The 19,576-nt window shown below is 43.2% G+C and overlaps 1 protein-coding gene across 1 annotated transcript in view; it reads left to right on the top strand.

Moving 5' to 3' along the window:
• syne2b (spectrin repeat containing, nuclear envelope 2b) overlaps positions 1-19,576 on the top strand; it is a 157,292-nt gene that overhangs the window by 30,072 nt on the left and 107,644 nt on the right. Inside the window, exons 22-46 of the mRNA XM_086183457.1 lie at positions 161-295; positions 1,207-1,400; positions 2,006-2,087; positions 2,314-2,414; positions 2,515-2,635; positions 3,238-3,537; positions 3,735-4,330; positions 4,625-4,777; positions 4,894-5,044; positions 5,747-5,905; positions 6,616-6,783; positions 10,157-10,258; positions 10,506-10,706; positions 10,803-11,010; positions 11,150-11,262; positions 11,345-11,547; positions 12,265-12,372; positions 12,561-12,828; positions 13,131-13,460; positions 13,535-13,864; positions 15,013-15,312; positions 16,050-16,277; positions 16,380-16,496; positions 16,610-16,936; positions 18,337-18,681. Coding sequence (XP_086039583.1) covers positions 161-295; positions 1,207-1,400; positions 2,006-2,087; positions 2,314-2,414; positions 2,515-2,635; positions 3,238-3,537; positions 3,735-4,330; positions 4,625-4,777; positions 4,894-5,044; positions 5,747-5,905; positions 6,616-6,783; positions 10,157-10,258; positions 10,506-10,706; positions 10,803-11,010; positions 11,150-11,262; positions 11,345-11,547; positions 12,265-12,372; positions 12,561-12,828; positions 13,131-13,460; positions 13,535-13,864; positions 15,013-15,312; positions 16,050-16,277; positions 16,380-16,496; positions 16,610-16,936; positions 18,337-18,681 — 5,340 coding nt within the window. The remainder of the gene's footprint in view (positions 1-160; positions 296-1,206; positions 1,401-2,005; positions 2,088-2,313; positions 2,415-2,514; positions 2,636-3,237; positions 3,538-3,734; positions 4,331-4,624; positions 4,778-4,893; positions 5,045-5,746; positions 5,906-6,615; positions 6,784-10,156; positions 10,259-10,505; positions 10,707-10,802; positions 11,011-11,149; positions 11,263-11,344; positions 11,548-12,264; positions 12,373-12,560; positions 12,829-13,130; positions 13,461-13,534; positions 13,865-15,012; positions 15,313-16,049; positions 16,278-16,379; positions 16,497-16,609; positions 16,937-18,336; positions 18,682-19,576) is intronic.

Below are 19,576 nucleotides of genomic sequence, written 5' to 3'. Positions count from 1 at the left end.
AGGTGTTTTTATAGTTTTTATAGGCACACCCACATTAGCCCTTTTAAACATGGAATGCTAGTTATAATGGGGGAAAAAATGCTATCACATGCAAGTGAACTTTTCCTGAAACAATGCTATTTGTTAGGGCCCATCAGCTGATCATTACTTGTCTCCTTAGGAGACATTGAGGACTCTGGACCCCGAATTGCTGGAGGAGTTCCTGAGAGCAGCCAAAGGCATGGAGGCCTTCTGTACTCCTTCACAGCTCAGTGACATGGAGTTCTTCACCGAGTCTGTCAGGTCTCAGTGGGAGGTAACACTAACACTTGTTTATTGAGTTGTGAGTTTGTCATGAATGTCAAATAGCTTCATCTCTGAATGTTATCAAGTCTCATAGACTTCTATGTTGTGACATTTTGCATGTTTTTCTTATTTACATTGTTCTCATTGTATCACCCAGGCCGTGAGAGCTGAAATCACAAGCTATTTGCAGCAATCACGGTTTGAAATAACAAGGAAATGCTTTAACACAGCTGCCCAGCAATGTGAGATACAGTTAAGCTCCCAGTTAGAAAACCAAGCCCAGGTAGTTAAATTACTAAAATTAACTCTTGGCGGGTGTGCTTTGGTGGATGGGACCGTAGTCATATGACGTGCTCTGCTCATCTAAATCTTGTTGTTCCTTGTTTTTATGCCTCCCTGGAGCCTTTGTTTTTGGGAATCAGTAATTGTGATTGTTTAGAGATTGCTGTTTTTATCAGTTTAAACTGTGTGAAAAACAGACCTGTTGCAATTATACAACTTGCTTATAGACCAATAAAGTAGCATAAACATTTACAAATTCATAAAACAACAGCTGTACATACAACATAAATTATATGACATTTAGAAAAATAATAGAAGATAAAAACAGCATTCTTTGATTTTTGTTGTGTACTTCTATTAGCTGCTGCCTTCTTGGGGCTTGCTTATGTTGTTTATTTCAATAAAACTGCCTTGAAGATGCAAAATGTAGGTATTTAAATGCAAAATATTCAAAAATATAATTGAATAATATGTAAGAAAACTAAGAATTAAATGGTAGGTCTCTGCAGTTCTATAAATCTAAAACACAAACAACAATAACAAAAAAGGTGGAAGGTGGGATGTTTTTCGTATTAACATTCAAATGTAACTATGAACATGCCCATTTGCTTACTGTTTTATTCTGCCAAAATTTCCCAGGCTTGTTTCTCAGTTGATGGCACCTTTGCCCAGGCAGGGCATCACCTGGAGGCCCTTAAAGAGCTGTGTGACATGCTAAGCCCTGAGGATGCCCACCGCCTCGCCCAGACTCAGCTGAGGGAGTGCGAGACAAGGCTGGCTGCCATCCAGCGTCAATTCAGCGGAGACCAAGATGCACCACTCCCTGAGTCAAGGTGAGAAATAGTAGAAACATTACACTGTGAGAGATCAACCGTGACAAATGTCATTTATTCTCTTTTTTTAATTGTTCAACCTGTGTTGACAAATTTATCTCCCATACTAAAATTCTGAATGTGATTTTACGTCACTTGTTATAATAAAAATTGATTAAAAAGATAGAGTCCTTGATATCCGAAACAGGGGGTTTTGAGCAGTTTGTACACAGATTTCCCACTTTGGTAATGTCGCAGTGGTGTAAGTAAATCAGTCACAAAACTTTATAAATGTGTAGTTGGGACAAAAGTGGTGGTTTGAGCATGGGTGCAGGAGGTAGAGGGGTAGAAAGTGGGGAATGAGACATTAGTCCCTCCACTGTAGACCCTTTGTTCACATTCCTTGAGATGTCAAAATTAAGGCAAAAGTTCTGAAATTTTGGCTCACGTCATGATTGATATGATCTCATCACAAGATTGTCCATAATTTTTGCAGGATGTCATAATATTTTAATTTTCGAGTGTAGGGTTTAATGTCAGACGAATTTGCTGTCAACATTCCAGGTTCTCTCTGAAGACAGATGTTTGTGCAGCTGTTTGGCTAAAATAAAATGTCTGTGTCACAGGATGACCGGAGCCGTGAGTGAAGATGTGACAGCACAAAAGGAGCTCACAGTTCCAGGCGACAAACCCCTTGTACCGGCTGAGGTAAGACACAGTCTCATTTTTACCAAGTACTGTCTGGAAAAAACTCTATGATCAGTATAACAACAACTCATTTGAAAAGCTTTTAGCTAAGTAGAGTTTGTAGGTGATGCAAAGACTCCCTTAGTAACTACTCAGTGTCTCATCCTCCAGCAAACCCTACCAAATGTTTGACAAGCAACATACAACAGCCACTTGGTGTAGATAACTTGCTTTCATTCTTCTTTAGGTGCAGCAGATTACAGTAAATACAGTCACTGTGGAGAGGAAAGAGGTTGAAAAGCATGCATCTGTAGAGGGAGAGGTCAACAAAAAGGAGGCTCTGGAAAGGTAGACTGAATTTTGTTTTGATAAGCTGACATGATGTATGGTGTTTTGTACAATTTTAAATAAAATATACTGAATGTCTGTGTATTTGTAAAATCTCCAGATATGAGAATTATAAAAGGGCTCTGCAGGCTCAACTGGCTAAAAATGAACATAGCATCAAGGATGTTCCCTCGGACTCTGTCTCTCTAAAGGGCCTTCACACACGGCTCCAAGAAATACAGGTAAAATAAGTGTTTTTCCATTTGCAAAAAATGTACTTAGAGTAAACGCCAGATGACTCGGTAGTTCAAATTTCTTTCTGAATTCAAAGGTTATGTATATGAGATTTATCATAGAAGCATCTCGTAGTAATAAATAAAATGACCCCATCCTCTTCACATCAGTCAGATTTACATTCCAGCACAGTCAGTGTTGAAACCACGACAACAAGATGTGGGGGGAGGTTAGCACGGAACATGAAAAGCACATTTTGTCTTTAATCTAGGGGAACTGCTTTTTAGATTCCTGCTGGCCAATGTTAGTTTAACAACAGTGTAGCAAAGTTTTTGTTACATGGTGAAAAAATTAGTGGGGGGTTTTCTGTATCTGTTCGAGCCCCACATCAGGTGCTGTGCATGCCCTTTGCTGTCCACTTTAAACAGTGTAATTCACAGGCCACATACCTAGGTGCCTATTTAAAAAAAATGGGGTTCTAACCATTTTACCATCAGATTTTGTGGGACTTCTTGTGGAATTTGCTTTCATGTGTAAAAACCTTAAGGCAACCAAATCATCATGACGTGCCTTTTTCTTGCATTGAACTCTGAACTTTTTTTTTTTTTAGTTCTTGAGGCAGGAGACGGAGTCTCTGTGGTCCGACTTCGCAAACCAGTGCTCCCAGTGTTCCCAGCTGAGTGGGAACACTGATTTGGAGCAGGAGAAGTTGGAGCTGCAGGAGCAGTGGCGTAGCCAACAGTCCAACCTTCAAAGGAGAGGAAGTTCATTGGGGGCTGCCCTCAGACAGATAGACTCCACTGAGAACCACATGGTGGACTTCACTGATCGCCTGGACCGCTATCTGAGGCAGCCCAAAAACGTCACTGCCTTCAGCCTGGCCAACACAAATATCCTCAAAGACATCAAGGTCTGCTGTCAGCCATGAAAATATTTATCTTCACACAAAGGTTCATAGATATTTAGGGACTCATCCCCAAGGTGCAGGATTTAGTAGTGAACGCAACTGATGTTATCACAGTTAACAAGCAAAAAATCTGACTGCAGGGCTTAACAGTGCAAACCTTTAACCTGCATTTTTGACACTTTGACACTGTTTTGTCGTAGGAACTGGATGACAATATCCAAAGTGAACTGAACCAGTTGTGCCGTCTGGACCCTGAAGCCAGCAGCCTGGACCCCAGGGACTGCTTCCCACTGTCCCGTGAGGTGGAAACACACAAAACCAGTCTGGATCAGCTCCGACAGCAAGTCAGGAAGAGTGAGGCAGCTGCCCGTGCCCTTGACCGCTTCCTAATGTCACTGCGCACTGTAGATGAAGACATCTCTGGAGTACAGGGCGCCCCCTGCAGTGATGCTGCGGTTCTGCAAGACTGTCGCTCCAAGCTGGCTCTGATCAGGCAGAGCATTGACAGTCTGAAAGACAAAGCGCCTCAGTTAGATCTACTCCTGCAGGGAGCCAGGTTGACCATCACAAGTGAAGATGCCCCAGCTTCTTGCCTTGACATGGTTGGTGCCCTGCTGAGGAGGCTTGAGGAGGCTGACAGTGGACTGGCGACTCAGCAACAGAGCGTCAAGAAGGAAACTCAGAACAAATCTGCCGGCCTGAGGAAGAGGATGCTTCTGGGAGAGCTGAGTAAGCTGCAGGACACCATTGAAAAGACAGGCCTGAAGGAGCCCACCATGCCTGCTGTGCAACAAAGGTGTGTGGTGTCTTCACGCCAGCATGGCAAAGCATCTAAATGCTTTTGATGGTCAAGATTGTTTGTTTTCATTGGCAAGTTTTCAGAAAATAAAAATAAATTACTTTCAAATTGACTGCAATAAAATTTGAACGTGAGTCTTAAGATTTTTCTTGTAGATCTTCTAAATTTTGTTCCAAAGTTGGGTATTCAGTTATGCAGAATTATTCGTTTTGTAAATTTTTCGTAGGTATTTCTCACCTAATAAAACCTGAATACTAACACTACATTTAATGTTAATCTTATGTTTTTCAGACTTCGAGCCCTGTCTGAGTTGGAGGAGCAGCTGCAGGCACAGAATTTGGAGATCCAGAGCCTCTTTGATCTCCAAGAGATGCAGGAAGGAGAAAACCTGCTACAGGAAGTGGATACTCAATATGAGAAGACTCGAAGAGCTTTAACTGACAGGTAAGTCAGATAGGAGAGGCTCATGTCAGCTGATACATGTGTAAGGTGTTGATAAAATGGTTGGTCGACTCTGCTGATCACCTAAAATCCCTCCTGTTGTCTTTTTTGCCTTGCAGGAAGCAGCAGAGCAGCGATCTGATGGAGCTTCTGAAGAAGTTCCAGAACTGCCGCAGTCAAATGAGCAGCACCATGCAGAGAGCAGAGCAGACGATCAGTGACCAGGCCTCCTACATGGGCAAAGACAACCTGCAGAAAAGCATAACCAAGGTGAACAAATTATCATCTACACCTCCAGTGTAAAATAATTGTCTTCTAAATATATATTTGGCACGCTATCACCCAACACATTTATCTTTAGATATACTGTATGTATATTGTGCGAATTATTTATATGGCTTACTTTAGTTGCATAAGGGAAAATATAGAGTACTGAACGCCAGGGTGGCTGTGTTTTGTTGACAAAAGGAGAAAAAAAAATTTTGAGGCCAAAAGACACAACTTGCTCCCACAATTTCTAGGCCACAGGATGTAACTCGTTCCCTCAAATTGACTAATTTATAGCGACAAGATATAACTTGTTCAAAAATTTAACACTGTCAAGGGAGCAATTTGTATCTTGAAGCCTCAAAATAAATGATTCAAGGAATGAATCATGCAGCCTCAAATCATATATTTTTTCTCTATGCCCTCAAAAAAGAAGTTTAGCTTAGTAGGTCACCACAGATTTTAAACAACTTGTCTTTAGTCAAGTTCACTCACAACAGTTGAGCACTGATTTGCAAGAACAGATTTGCTTCTGATCCGATGTCTTTTATTGACAAGCTCCAAAAGCTGTTTGTACGTAGCAAATCAGGGCTAAAATCATGTCAGCGTAAAGACTCATCTTTACAAACACAAATTTAATGAGCCAAATATTAGACTCATTCTAAAACATCACTTCTGGGTGTTTACATGCGAACATCTGTCCAGGTCCATGATATCAAGGAGGAGCTTAGCAGAATCGGGGACCATATGGAGGAGTTCAGGGGTGTTTGCAGACAGCTGCAATCCACACTGAAGAAGTTCCCAGAATGCAGAGAAACACCGTTTGAAACAGAGGCTGAAACCCTAATGGACAGCTGGCTGGATGTAAGTGGATATGTGTAACTGTGGCTCCGAAAACAAGAGCTGTGTTGAGCTATGAAGAAAAATCCAGGTGGCAAAAGCATTTTATTTGAAGGTAGATAACGTTTTAGAGTGTGATTGAATCTTAAAGTCACGAGTTAGGTGTATTCTAGTATAACAATGCTTAAAGACAAAAATACTTACATGCAACAAAACGGGTTGTGATTTTGTGCTGGCCATGTTCTTTGAAGTTTAGGCATATGTCATCCCATCGGCCAGGTTATCTCCCGCCTCTATTATCCACCACTTGTTTGTTGGTACTTGTTGAGACATTTGTTGTACAGTAGTGGCTCTTCTCTGAACAAATTGGTTCTCCAAGCAAGCTAACGATCAGCTGGCAGTGATTTGAGAGACATTAAATCAGTTGTGAACAGAGGATTTTGCAGTGGTTCCTCTACAAATGTGGGGGACAGAGAGGAAAAGTGAAAATCAGTTCTTCATTTTAAAGGGAATTTTCAGACAAGGATGTGCATTTGGCATGAAACAGGTTGAAGTCAGATCCACCCTTCACACCTGTCTGGTTTCTTGCCCAAAATGTGGTTGCCAAAAATCAAGATAGCAACGGCTAACACGCCAAACTCAAAATGAGAAACCCCAAAAAACAGCGGGTGACATCTCACTGGTAATGTCCATTCTTTGTATAAATAGGCTAACCTCAACTTGAACCCTTGCAGATGACTGAGAAGGCGGATGCCTACATGGATAACCTCCAGGTGGGACTGGAGCTGTGGGACAAGCAGCTGATACTGGGTGGAGAGGTCGATGCCTGGGCAGCTGCCAAACTGGCTGTGTTTGCAGAGAGCCACCCTTTCCACAACGAGCAGCAAGTTATCACCATGAGGGTAAGAATCCGATGGAAGCGCCACAGAGGACGAGGCTCAGTGTGTCAGGTCCAAAAATACGGGTGCAAAATCCAAAATGAGAACAAAAAGGCTTTAACTAAGGTACTCAGGCACTTGGCAACAATCACAGGACAAAAAACTCAAAACTAGATGGTACTAAAAAGGACTGCCACTGCTTTTACTTTAGCCGGATCCATCTCTATGGATCCAGGGGCTATGACAAAGCCCAGGAAAGAGATGGTTGCGGCATGAAACTCACATTTCTCAGCCTTGACATACAGATCGTGCTTCAACAGCTGATTGAGTACCTTGCGTACATGGATTTCGTGGGTCTCAGCATCAGGAGAGTAGATGAGGATGTCATCTAGATACACGAACACAAACCTGTCAAGAAACTCCTGGAGAACGTCATTGTCCAGATTTTGAAATACAGCAGGAGCATTAGTGAGACCAAAAGGCATGACCAAATATTCATAGTGTCCTGACGGGGTGTTAAACCCAGTTTTCCACTCATCCCCTTCCCTAATTCTGACCAGGTGATAGGCATTCTTAGATCAAGTTTTGTGAAAATCTTGGCCTTCTGCAGTTGTTCAGAGGCAGATGACATAAGTGGAAGGGGGTATCTGTTTTTTACAGTGATGTCGTTGAGTGGTCCAAAGTCTATGCATAGTCTCAGGGAGCCATCCTTCTTACCCACAAAAAAGAACCCAGCCCCCAGGGGTGACGAGGAGGGGCGTATAAGTCCAGCTTGTAGTGAGGCATTAATGTACTCCTCCATAGCGGACTTCTCGGGGCCTGAGATGGAGTATAGCCTTCCTTTGGGTAGAGTAGCGCCGGGGATGAGCTCTATAGCACAGTCATATGGTCGATGTGGAGGTAAAGAAGTGGCCTTGGCCTTATTAAAAACTTCTGCCAGGTCATAGTAACAGCTAGGGACATTAGTCAGGTCTGGGCAGGGTTGGGGCGAAGGAGATCGGGGTGAGTCCGTGACCCCTCCTACTGTCAAGGGAGTAGCAATGCATAAGGCTTGGCAAGACTCACTCCAGCTTAAAATTCTTCCTGTATTCCAGTCAATGTGTGGGGAGTGAGAGCATAGCCATGGGAAGCCTAGAATCAGGGAATGAAGCATAGAGTCAAAAAGGTAGAAACTAATCATTTCTGAATGCTCTTGAATAGTCATTAGCATGGGTTCAGTCCGGTGAGTAACTTGGAACAAGGTTTTACCATCCAGAGCATTAGCTGTTAACCAACGAGACAATGGCTGGGTTTTTACCCCTAGTTGTTTCGCCAGATCCCATGACATAAAGCTTTCATCAGCTCCAGAATCTATTAAGATGTCATGAGATGAGACATTGTTATGCAAACTCAGCTGCGCCTTGGTAGGAGTGCGTGAAGGGGTTTTTGAAACAGGACTCACCAGGACCCCTATGTTCACTGGTGAGCTGAGCTTTTTAACGGACAGGTGTTTAGTCTGTGGCTAAGCTCTCCACAGTAAAAACACCGTCCTTCTTGGAGGCGGCGCCGTCTCTCCTCTGCGGAGAGTTTGGCTCGACCCAGCTGCATAGGTTCATCCCCCTGAGCCGGGACCCTGGGCTGACTGCGTGGAGATCCCCGGGAGAGGGTGGAAGATCCAGTGTCTCTTATTTTCTGAGCGCGACGCTCCTGGAGTCTGTTGTCAACCCGAACTGCCAAGTCTATCAGGTTGTTGAGATCCTCCGGAACATCTAGGGGAGCTAAGCAGTCTTTAATAGAGTCAGATAACCCATCAATATTCGCATCGATGAGAGCGGGGGTGTTCCAACCGCTATCTCCAGCCAATGTCCGGAATTGAATAGAGTAATCCGATACAGATAAGTTACCTTGAACCAATCTCTTCAGAGCTCGAGCCGCTTCTCTGCCTGGGGGTGTGTGGTCAAATACCTGTTTGAGAGCTTCCATGAACAGGTCAGGTGAACCACAAGTTGCTGAGTCACGGGACCACTCAGATGTGGCCCAGGTAGCAGCTCGGCCGGTAAGGTGCGAGATGATGAAGGTAACTCTGGAACGTGGCGTGGGGAAAGCTGAGGGGTTCATCTCAAAGTGAAGCTCACACTGGACCAGGAATGGCCGACACAGAGAAGACTCTCCAGAAAACCTTTCCGGCGGAGCAAGCTGAAGCGGCGTCGTCCGTCGGTCTCGGAGGGCGACTTGGGATGCCATGGCTGTTTCAAAGTCCTCCTGCCGGGAACACAGGTCCGAAACTCCCTGCAGAACGGCCGCCACTTGAGCCTCATGCTGGGAGAGCCGCTCACTGTGGGACTGGAGAAGATCCTGCAGGGGGTTTGAGTCCGCTGGATTTATTTTTGGCCAATTCGTTCTGTCAGGTCCAAAAATACGGGTGCAAAATCCAAAAGCAGACTCCAAAATGAGAACAAAAAGGCTTTATTAACTAAGGTACTCAGGCACTTGGCAACAATCACAGGACAAAAAACTCAAAACTAGATGGCACTAAAAAGGAACAAGTTGAGAAACAAAAACAATACTAAGGGCAAAAACTACGAGGATCAAGAATAGGCACAGGATCAAGACTATCTCAAGGTGAGCGAAGAGAACAAGACGAATTGGCACGGGACCAAGGGAGACGAGGACTATATATACACACAAGGTAATGGGGCACAGGTGGAGCACATTAGGGAGGGGCCAGACAATCACAGGAGCGGGAATCACAGGAGGCAGGAAGAGCAAGTGACCTGAAACAATAAAACAGGAAGTGCAGGACAGACAAAAACAGTGACATAAACTAGACTCACCCAGTGCTCCACTTAGGATAAGATGCAGACATGATCTAAACATGGAAATCTAACATAAGACATGACATGACACAGTGGCCTCCCAGTTAAGTGCATGTTTGACATTTGTATTTGTTAGGTTTTTTGTTGTTGTTGTATTTTGCATTGTTTAATTGATTTTGCTGTCTTGCTTTTTGTTGTTAATTTTTGCTTTTTTTGGTAATTTCATTTTTCTCGATGATTTGCTGTTTGCTTTTGAAGAAATTTAGAAGAAATTACAAAGAAATCGACAAGGAAATTTGTAAAATAAACGAATAATTAAATAAATAAATGAAGTATGCAAAAAAGCATATTTCTGATTATTTTGACTATATATTTATAATCATATGTTATAATTCAAACTGTAAATTTATTTTCCTGGACCTCCTTTAGGGAGACTCTTTTTGTCTTACAATGCACAAAGTAATTTGAAGTGCTTGAAGTGGTTTCAAAAAGGATTGAATGAAAATAATGTGTAAGATTAGGTCAATCCCCGATCTTTGATCTCAGATATCTCCACTTCACCTATTCAATAATTACAATAAAAGAAATAACTTCTCTTCTAGGATGAGATTCAAATCAATGAGGAGAACATTGAGCACTTCCATAAGAAGTCTGGAGAGATCCAAGAAATGCTGCAGAGTCAGGAGGCTCCGCTGGAGCTGCAGGTCAGTAAAGATCCTGATTAATATCCATTAATGTGTCATTAATGTATTTATAAAGCTATGTTCTGAATGTAATGATACGTTCCATATATATATATATATATACACAGTATATATATATACAGTATATATATATATATATGTCATATATTGCCTACAGTATTGTATTCACGCACTTGCCAGCAACAAAAAAACTCAACTAAATTCCACTGTATTTGTCTGGTTTGCCCTCTTGCCTCTTTACCTGCAGGTGATGGAAACCCAGCTGAGGAAGAGGGTGGATCAGGTGAAGGAGCTGTTTACCGACTGCACTGACGTCTTTGAGGAACTGATGGCTGTGAAGAAACACCTGACTGAGAAGATCGAAGAATGCCAGTTGGCAGTTGAGAACATCCAGGGTTCTGTCAGTAATGTTGACGCCTCAGAACCACAGGTGGAAACACAGATACAGGTACACACTTAACTGCTGGATTTGTCAATGCTCTACTTACTACACCATTTTACCACAAACACCACAGATAAACAGTTTTCCCTCCTTTTCCACCAGGATCTGTGTGAGGAGCTGGAGGCTCAGGAGGAGCAGGCGGAGGCTGTGATGAAGGAAATGGGTTTGGTTTCCAGTGTTGCCAGTCCTCAGGTGCTGGAGGCCCTGTCAGTAGACTGCGGCAGACTGAAGGATGCCATCTCCCGCACCAAAGACATGATCCACCTGAAGAGAGAGGAGAGGGACAAGGGTCTGCTTAAGGTCCTCAATGGTTAGTGTTAACAGTTGCTTGAGCTCTTGTGTGTCTCCGATCATCTTGTTTTAGCCTGAATGAATCATTTCATGGTAAAAATTGTTTTGTTTTGTTTGGTTTGGTTTAAACCCATAATGTTTCTTTGATGCTTCCTCAGATGAAAGGCAATCATTCGAGGTTTGGTTCCAGGACTTGCAGCTGTCAGTCAATGAGTGCTTCGAGAACCCTGAGAGCAGACCGGATGTGGAGACGTCTCTGCAAAGACTCAATGTGAGAAGAAAGACCAGGGGTCTATATGCACAATTTCAAAGTTCAAATATAAGATTGATAGATCATGACTGTCTCTAACTAGGGTTTCCTCAAGTCCAACGATGCTGAGCGACGTCTTGACCAGCTGGGAGATCAGCTGGACAGAGGCAGCTCTCAGGTCGCTCCTCAGCAGCTCTCTGAGCTCAGCGACTGGCTGATGGAGCAACAGAAGGAAGTGACCACATTCAGAGACCACTGCCTCAACCGGCAGAGACAAATGGAAGCCCTCCATAGTGACTTGAACAGGTGAAAGTGACATGTTTTATTTTCCTGAAAAGTTCAGAGAATTTCAACTGGAAGTGTTTGTGACTGTTAGAGTTGTTTGATCACCTGTGCTCACCGCCTGTGAGAAAGCACATAGTTTAATTCTGTGGCGTTGTGTTGCTAAGTGTCTTTGCTTGCACTGCCACTTACTGGCCCAAAATACATACTACAGCATTTTCAATACTTATTCAGGCAGTGTTGTCATTCTTGATTTGTAATGTTATGTATTTAGAGAGAGATGCATCATCGTAAGTAACAGAAGAATAATCATAAGAGCTCATTTCTGGCTATGATTGTAAATAGGAACAAATGAAAGCAGAAAACCCAAAACAGAGGCAGTAAAAATTGAGTGTTTTGAACAGTTTTGAAGTGTGTTGTTGCATTGTTCTCTGTAACTAAATTCATAAGTAGCCTAAACAATTAGCATAATTCATAACATACCGTCACATTTCTGCCATTTTCCATTTTTCCTTAAAAAGAAAGGAACGGTTTAATTGAAGTGACTAACTTCAATAACCATCATTCAATGAGAACTGCTTCAGAGATTTAGGGATTAAGACTAGTAATCTCATCCCAAACTTCAACTCGTGCGCAAAATGTTTATCTCAGCACAAACTAGAGCTCAAAGCTTGAAATGTGGAATCTCTGGAGTGAAATTACAAATGTGATTTCTTAACTTGTGTCCTTCCTTTTTTTTAGTCTCCAGAAGCAGCATGACAGCCTCCGCGACTGGCTGCAGGGAAAAGAAAAACAATCTACACAAGCAGGCAAAGTCAAAAATCTTCTCAAAGACCTTCAAAATGAGAGGTGAATTAAACTATGGCTTATATACTAAACTTATAGCTAAATATTTCACCACATGCTTAGTTATAAACAAGATGGTTGCACCAGCTGATACTCACTGATCTTGTGTTTGACTACAGACAAAAGGTAGAACATGAAACCTGAATGAATATTGTTTACAAAACCTAACATTGTCTCTTTGCATGTCGCAGTCAAAGAGCCGAGACCCTCAGCGAGCTGTTAGCATCAGTACGCAGACAAGGCGTCAGAGGAGACAGCCTCCTGAAGGACAGCGATAACCTAGTACAGCGCTACCGAAACCTGGAGAACCGGCTGCAGGAGCAGGCTGAGGCCCAGAATACCCTGGAGGGGGAGTTGAACAAGTTTAAAATCCAGACTGAGAGAACTAGAACCTGGGTCCAAGATCTTCTGCAACCACTTGCCTCTGCAGGCCAACATGAGATGAAACACAGAGCCCAGGTTAGTGACAGTGTCAGAATGTGAAGGCATTACAAAAGTAACAACCTTTATACCTCTTGACCAGACAGTACCACAGTATATTCATCCACTGGATGTTTTCTTTAAAATGTGTCACATTTGTCGCAAATTTTCAATATGAATGCTTGTGATGTGACATGTTACAGGTGGGTATTTCCTATTTTCATGTCATTTATGGGCCATGTAACTGATGTGCAAAGGCTGAATAAATTTACCAAAGACTGAATGTTATTATTCTGAAATGTCTGAAAATGTGTCCATAATGACGTCTCTGTGACCACCAGGCTGTGCTGAGGTCCAAACCGGAGGGTGACTCTAAGGTGAATAACCTGCAGACACAGAGCCAGATTCTGTGTGAGCAGGAGGACCTGGAGGACAGCAGGAAACAGGAAGTGGAGCGGTCAGTCCGAGACATCGAGGACAAGTGGAGGGCAGCGCTTCAGGCTGCTGAGGACGCCCTGGACCAGGCGGAGACACGAGCCCTTTTAGGCAAAGATGTGGATGCTTTTAAAAGCCAGTTTGAGAATGTTCAGTCCTGGATCAAAGACTTGGATCAGAACCTTCAGTCTCTTTTGGGTCACATGCAAGCTGAAGAAAAGCTGCAAATTGCACAAGTGAGTTTATAGTATGCAGTATTGTATAGCACCAAGGCAGCATGGTCATGTAAACTGATCTCTGTTTTGTTCAGGATACTCTGTGCTCCAAGCCTGAAGGGGAGTCAAAGCTCCAGGACCTGAGGGGACGCTGCCAGAGTCTGTGTGACCACCGGGACTTGGATGAAAGCCGTAGACAAGAGCTTCAGGATGCAGTGAAACTCGCAGAGGAGCAGTGGAGGGCAGTGCTGGAGGCTGCAGAGGTGGCTCTCGACAGAGCCAAGACCGAAGACGCCATGGAGCGGGAATTTGACGCTTTCAAAAGCCAAAGGGAGAGCACCCAGTCATGGATCAGAGAGCAGAAGCAGAAGCTGTTGTCCCTCGGTAGTCACATGCCGTTTGATGAGAGGATAGATGTTGTACAGGTAAGTTTAGAAATTGAGTTACATGCAATTTGGCCTGGTGATGTTTTTTTCAGAAGCGGCTTGAAGGATTTCATGCTCCAGAAAGGATTCACATAGCCCAATCATCCTTTATCTTGAAAGTTTGTTCTATATTTTACTTTCTCAGGCTTTCGGCTTCAGCAATACAGAAGAGACAAGACTTAAAAATAGATCTTAAATAATTAGCACTATGATAAACTATTTGTATAATGTCCGTTAACAAGACCAAACCAGACGAACAACAGTGGTGGTACAAAAAAGAATGAAAATGCATGCATGCCTCATGTCACTGGTCGAAATTAAGCGTGCATCACTGTCAATTGGTTGGAGGTATGTCACATGTCGTGCAGATCCTAGATCAGCCAAATCAGGTCCACGACCCTCACATGCCCACAGACACTGATGTTATGTCCCAAACCTGTGTGTTAGCACATTAGCACAATAGCTTCCAGTTCAACACAACTTAAAAGGGCTTGGTGGAAGAAAAAGATCAGATGCACGGGCACACTTGTAATACTGCAGTAAACAAACTGCAGTACACAGTAGTAACAGGTCGAGGCTTGGAGGAAAGAATACTACCCACCTCAGGGTCCTGTTGCTCTACTCTTCATGCTGTTACTCAATTTTAAATGTGTGCATTTGAGACCCTAGATGGAAGTTTTTCAGAAGAAAACCGAAGGATCTCATCTAAAATAATCTTGGTCTTTGATAAAAGGTTACAGTATTGATTTCCTTTTTTAAAAATACCAAAAAATGCTTGACTAAAATGACATTAAAACTCACAAATGAAATAACCAAGTGTAACTAAAACTGATGTATCCTTTGAGTCAATTTTGAGATTGTAATCTCAAGAACAGACATAGTGTCATCAGACTGCAACTACATTATGTTGCCTTCTTCCTAAAACACTAACTCCTTTGTAAACTAGCATTTCTAAATGCTGTACATATCCAACAAACCCAATGTGCATGCAGGTTGATGACAACAGACACTGTTAAATTAATGTCTATTAAAAATCAGTGTTCCCTTTTCTTTTTATCATTAACTCTTTGTTTTGAATGCAGTTTAGTTTCATGTTTTTTACAGGGAATACACTACATAGTATCATCGTCATTTCTCTTCACCTTTAGACTGCTATGACCTCCAAAGCTGACGGTGAATCCAAAGTTCTCGACCTAATGAGACGAGGAGAGCAACTATGTGCAACGCTGGACGAGAGCAGGAAACAAGAGGTTGAACAACTGGCAAAAGACATCGAGCAGCAGTGGAAATCCGTCCTGCAGGCCACCAGACAGGCAGAGCTCAGGAGTCTGTCAGACGACTTTGACATGCAGAGTCAGAGCACTCAATTATGGATCCGGGAGAAGCAGCAGCAGCTGCAGTCTGTGGGAGGTCACACCCCACCTGAAGAGAGATGTCACGTTGCTCAGGTTTGTTTAAAGCGGCAGCAGATTAGTTATGTGATGTTGGCATTAGAAAAACATAGGACCTGTTGATTGTTTCCTTTATATTGGGAATTATAGATATCATGGAGATTGACGTTTTATTCAAACACCAGTTGCAGGGACAGGTCCTTTTTAGCAAAAACATTGGCAGTTTCAGAAAAGACATATCGCACAAATATGAAATGCTGCATGCTCAGTCATAGAGAACTAATGCAGAGGAATTCACACGTCATTATTTCATCAGTCCACTTGTTGTCATGGCAATGGAGGACAAACTCACAAGCCCGAGGAGACATTGTCAGCTAAACCTCTACCATGAACATAGCTTTTGTATCCACTTTAAATCTAAAACCTTCGCCCCAACACGTTACATCATCTGATCCCTGTCAGCGTCACTTAACGTTACAACATCCCCAGGTCTGTGGGAGGAACCACACACTGACTCGTGTAAATTGTGTCATTTCCATCTCAAACAGAAACAAAGTCTGGATCTTGATATCCTTAGATGCTGCAAGTGTTGTTTGCTGCACTCAACAACAGAGAAATTGTCACGCTTTACTTGAACCTTCTACATTTCTATTGCACGAGTATGCTGGAGGCATTGCAGTTAAAATGTCATGAAAGGAAATGATGGCCTACAAAAAAGGCAGTTCAGGAGTAGGAGTTTCTGTTTCCATTCACTAAATACTGTATTATACACTTAAGGAAAACTGTGTTTCCAGACCATCTTTAGTTCCAAGCCTGACGGTGACTGTAAAGTGAACAACCTGAGGAGGCGGGGCCAGAGTGTGTATGATCATCTGGACGTGGAGGAAGGCAGGAAACATCAAGTTCAGCAGGTCGTCAAAGACACAGAGGAGCAGTGGAAGAAAATCCAGCTGACTGCTAAAGAGCTGGAGGAGGCTGCAGAAGCCCAGATTAACCAAGAGACGGAGAGGAGACAGTTGGAGGTTACTTTCTGAAAGTTATTCATAGCAACAGCTTGACCTTTATTGTAAAAAATAATCATGAAACCATTTAAACTCATTATGTGGACTTCTTTCCCTTTTTAGCTGATAGAATTTGACGCCCATCAGCAGGATACTCGCTGCTGGCTAAGGGACGTCCAGCAGCGACTGGACTCTGTGGCCAGTCAGCCCACAGGTGATGACCGACTGAGTGCGGTGCAGGTAAGCCGCCATGTCAGCAGAAGGGAGGCTAGTTCCCCTCAAATATCTCCTGGATTTTGTTCTAGGCTTCCATCAGGTAAGCATTTATTAGGATGTGACCTCTATACCTCCAGGCCATTTTGAGTTCCAAGCTGGAGGGAGATTATAAGGTCCAGGAGCTGAAGAGACGAGGCCAGAGTCTGTGTGGTCAGGACCTCGAGCAGCACAAGAAACAAGAACTTGAACATATGGTACAGGACACCGAGCAGCAGTGGACAAGGACCATCCAGGATGCCAAAAAGGTTCTCATTGAGGCTGAGAGTCAGTGTGGCCTGGAGAGGCAGCTGAGGGACCATGAAGCCCTGAGAGAGAACACCCGAGCCTGGCTGGAAGAGAAGCAGCAGCTCCTCGCCTCTTTGTTTGGTCAGAAAGACCCTGAACTGATTATAAACACTGCACAGGTCAGTGAGAACAACACGAGGACTGGTAAAGAAAATGCAACACCTATCACAAACTAACAAGCAGAGAGTTAACCCTTAAGGACTTAAGCCAAACTTTAGTTCAATGTTTGTCCATAACCTGATTGTCCGGTGTATATTTCTCTTTAGCCCCTTTCATACCCCTTTCACACTGCACCAAAAACGCAGGTTTTTGGGCATCGAAAGGGTCGACCAGCTCGCCAAGCGACCTGTGTGTTTAGCGGCTCGGCTTGCCTGCAGTGTGAAAAAGGCAACTCGCGTCGTCTCAGGTTTCACGCGACCTTTCCTGTCGCATCCTAATTTTGTCACTGTGCCGCCTGTCAGGCTTCGCCTGTAGCTTCTTCGGCTCCCTTCCAGACTAGCCACAAACTCCAGCCTCCTTCGCTGCATTAGCACTCGGACATTTTCCAGTCTGCGCCGAGTTTGTGTGCTTTGCAAAAAAGACAACATTGCAATGCATGCAACGACAATGCTAACCGTTTGTTTACATCTCAGTGTTCCAGCGCACGTTTATGTGAAGTGATGACGTTGCCAGTGCGATGATGTACAAGAGAGAAAAACAAAGGCACACAGCCCTCACAGCGGGCGCTCAGACATGGGTCTTCTGGAAGCTTGAATGTGCCCTAATGCCGAGCAAATGCAGGTCCAAAAACCCGCATTGACCTGCGTTTTTGGTGCAGTGAAAGGGGTTTCAGTGTGAAAAGGGTATTTCACTTGCCAACAAAAAAATGATTTAGTCAGGACCACTTAAGTCATGAGGGAGACCTTAATTACAAAGTTTATGGACCATTATGCATGTGTGTCACAAACAACGACCGCAGAAGTTACTTTGATTGAGTCATGAATAGAAGGTAAAGGAGGAGGTTGGTTGGAGGTGGGGTTCAAGGTGACGTGCGGAAGAAGCAGGAAGAGCAGGCAGACATTTGAACGCATGGAAGGACATTTAAACAGGCCAGCAGCTGCAGAGGGCTGGTATACAACAGCTGATTGTCAACTGATGTAGGAGGGTTGCAAGCTAAGATTGACTAGGTCTGCCTGAACTAATGCTATGCTCCATATTTTTCTGAGACAAGCCCTAATATCCAGCCCTGCATTTTGAGGCCACTGGAACACACCGCACACATTTGATGTCAGAACTATAAATAGCACAGAAGTAAGTGAATACATCCTGGCTCTGTTCCTTGATGTATTCCAGCCAACATTCTGAAGAATTATAAGGAACTGTAAAAGGAGCGCAATTTCCTGAACAAATAATCACGAATGTTATCAGCCGATGCATTTGAAGTATAACTAATCCTAGTTGGAGCCTCTTTTTTATTGAAATGCTTTCTCAGAGATTTATAAAACAAAGATGTAACTTTGTTGGTCATATTTTTATCTAGACCATCCTGAGCTGCAAGCCTGAGGGAGACTCCCGGCTGGCAGAGCTCAAGAGACAAAGCCAGAGTCTGTGTTCCCAGGACGACATGGAAGAGAATGCAAGACGAGAGTCTCAGGAGACAGTCAACAACTTGGAAGAGCAGTGGGGGACAGTCCTGGAGACAGCAGATGACTCTCTAAAGAAAGCTGAGATCCAGTACTCGGTCTCCAGGGAGCTTGAAGCCTTTTGGACCCAGGCGGGGAGCACTCAGAGCTGGGTCAAAGAGCTGCAGGAACAGTTTGAGTCCAAGGGGAGTGGTACTCAGGGCAGCCAGGCTCAGACAGAGGACAGGCTGAACACAGCTCAGGTACAGTATGAGCTTTTTATACAATAGTACTCCAAATACAGGGTTCGCACAAACTGTTTTATTAAGTTCAGGCATTAGTTTGAACTGAGCCTGTAATTAAATAAAGGGCTCAAGGCTCTTACACACACATACCAAAATCTTTAAAGGTTTGGAATCACCTTGTTGACAATCTTGCCATCTTATTTTTTGTCTTTTGATGCTTGAATAAAGTAAACATCAACAGTCATCATAATTAAAACATACAAGGCAATAATGACCAACTGATAAAATAAAGAGTGGCATTGTGTATGCAGTGACTGCTGTGGGTGTAAAGGAATTCTGTGGACTTTTTTTGTTTGCTGTTGCATTTATCCATATAAAAGATAGAATCTATATCAAGCAAAACACTGTTTATTGTATTTTTTTGCCTCATGTATCTGATATGAAAATTTTAGTGTAGAATTTCTTTTTTTCATACACTGCAAAATTCAGCATTTGCTTTTTTAAATAGCTTCCATTTCATGTGACATAGGACTCCATATCAGCTCCAGGTGTGACACAAACAGTTTCTGGTTGTAATAGATTCATTGTATGTAGGATATAATGTGCATCAGCACATACACGATCCACTTATTAAACAAGCAAGCTGCGATCACCCTGCAGCGCACATGATTTTATGCATTCATAACCATCGCAGCAGCATAATTTTACCCCATGACACAAACGTCACACTGCTTTTGCTTATATGTATTCAGCTGAAATAAATAACCCAGTCAAGGGAGGGATATTGGTTGTTGGCTTCATGAAAAAAATATTTTCCTGGGTTTTGTGATGCTCTGGACAGTTTTCAACCATTTGTCAGTCCCTTCTTTCGCAGCACAAGTCTATGGGAAAAAGTATTTTGGGGCTGCAGTGC

The sequence above is a fragment of the Aulostomus chinensis genome, chromosome 17, assembly GCF_037954235.1.
Source record: "Aulostomus chinensis isolate RoL2024-O1b breed Wild chromosome 17, RoL_Achi_v1.0, whole genome shotgun sequence".
In the NCBI taxonomy this organism is placed as follows: Eukaryota; Metazoa; Chordata; class Actinopteri; order Syngnathiformes; family Aulostomidae; genus Aulostomus; species Aulostomus chinensis.
Note: the sequence above shows the minus strand (reverse complement) of the source record. Positions and strands in the feature narration are given on the sequence as shown.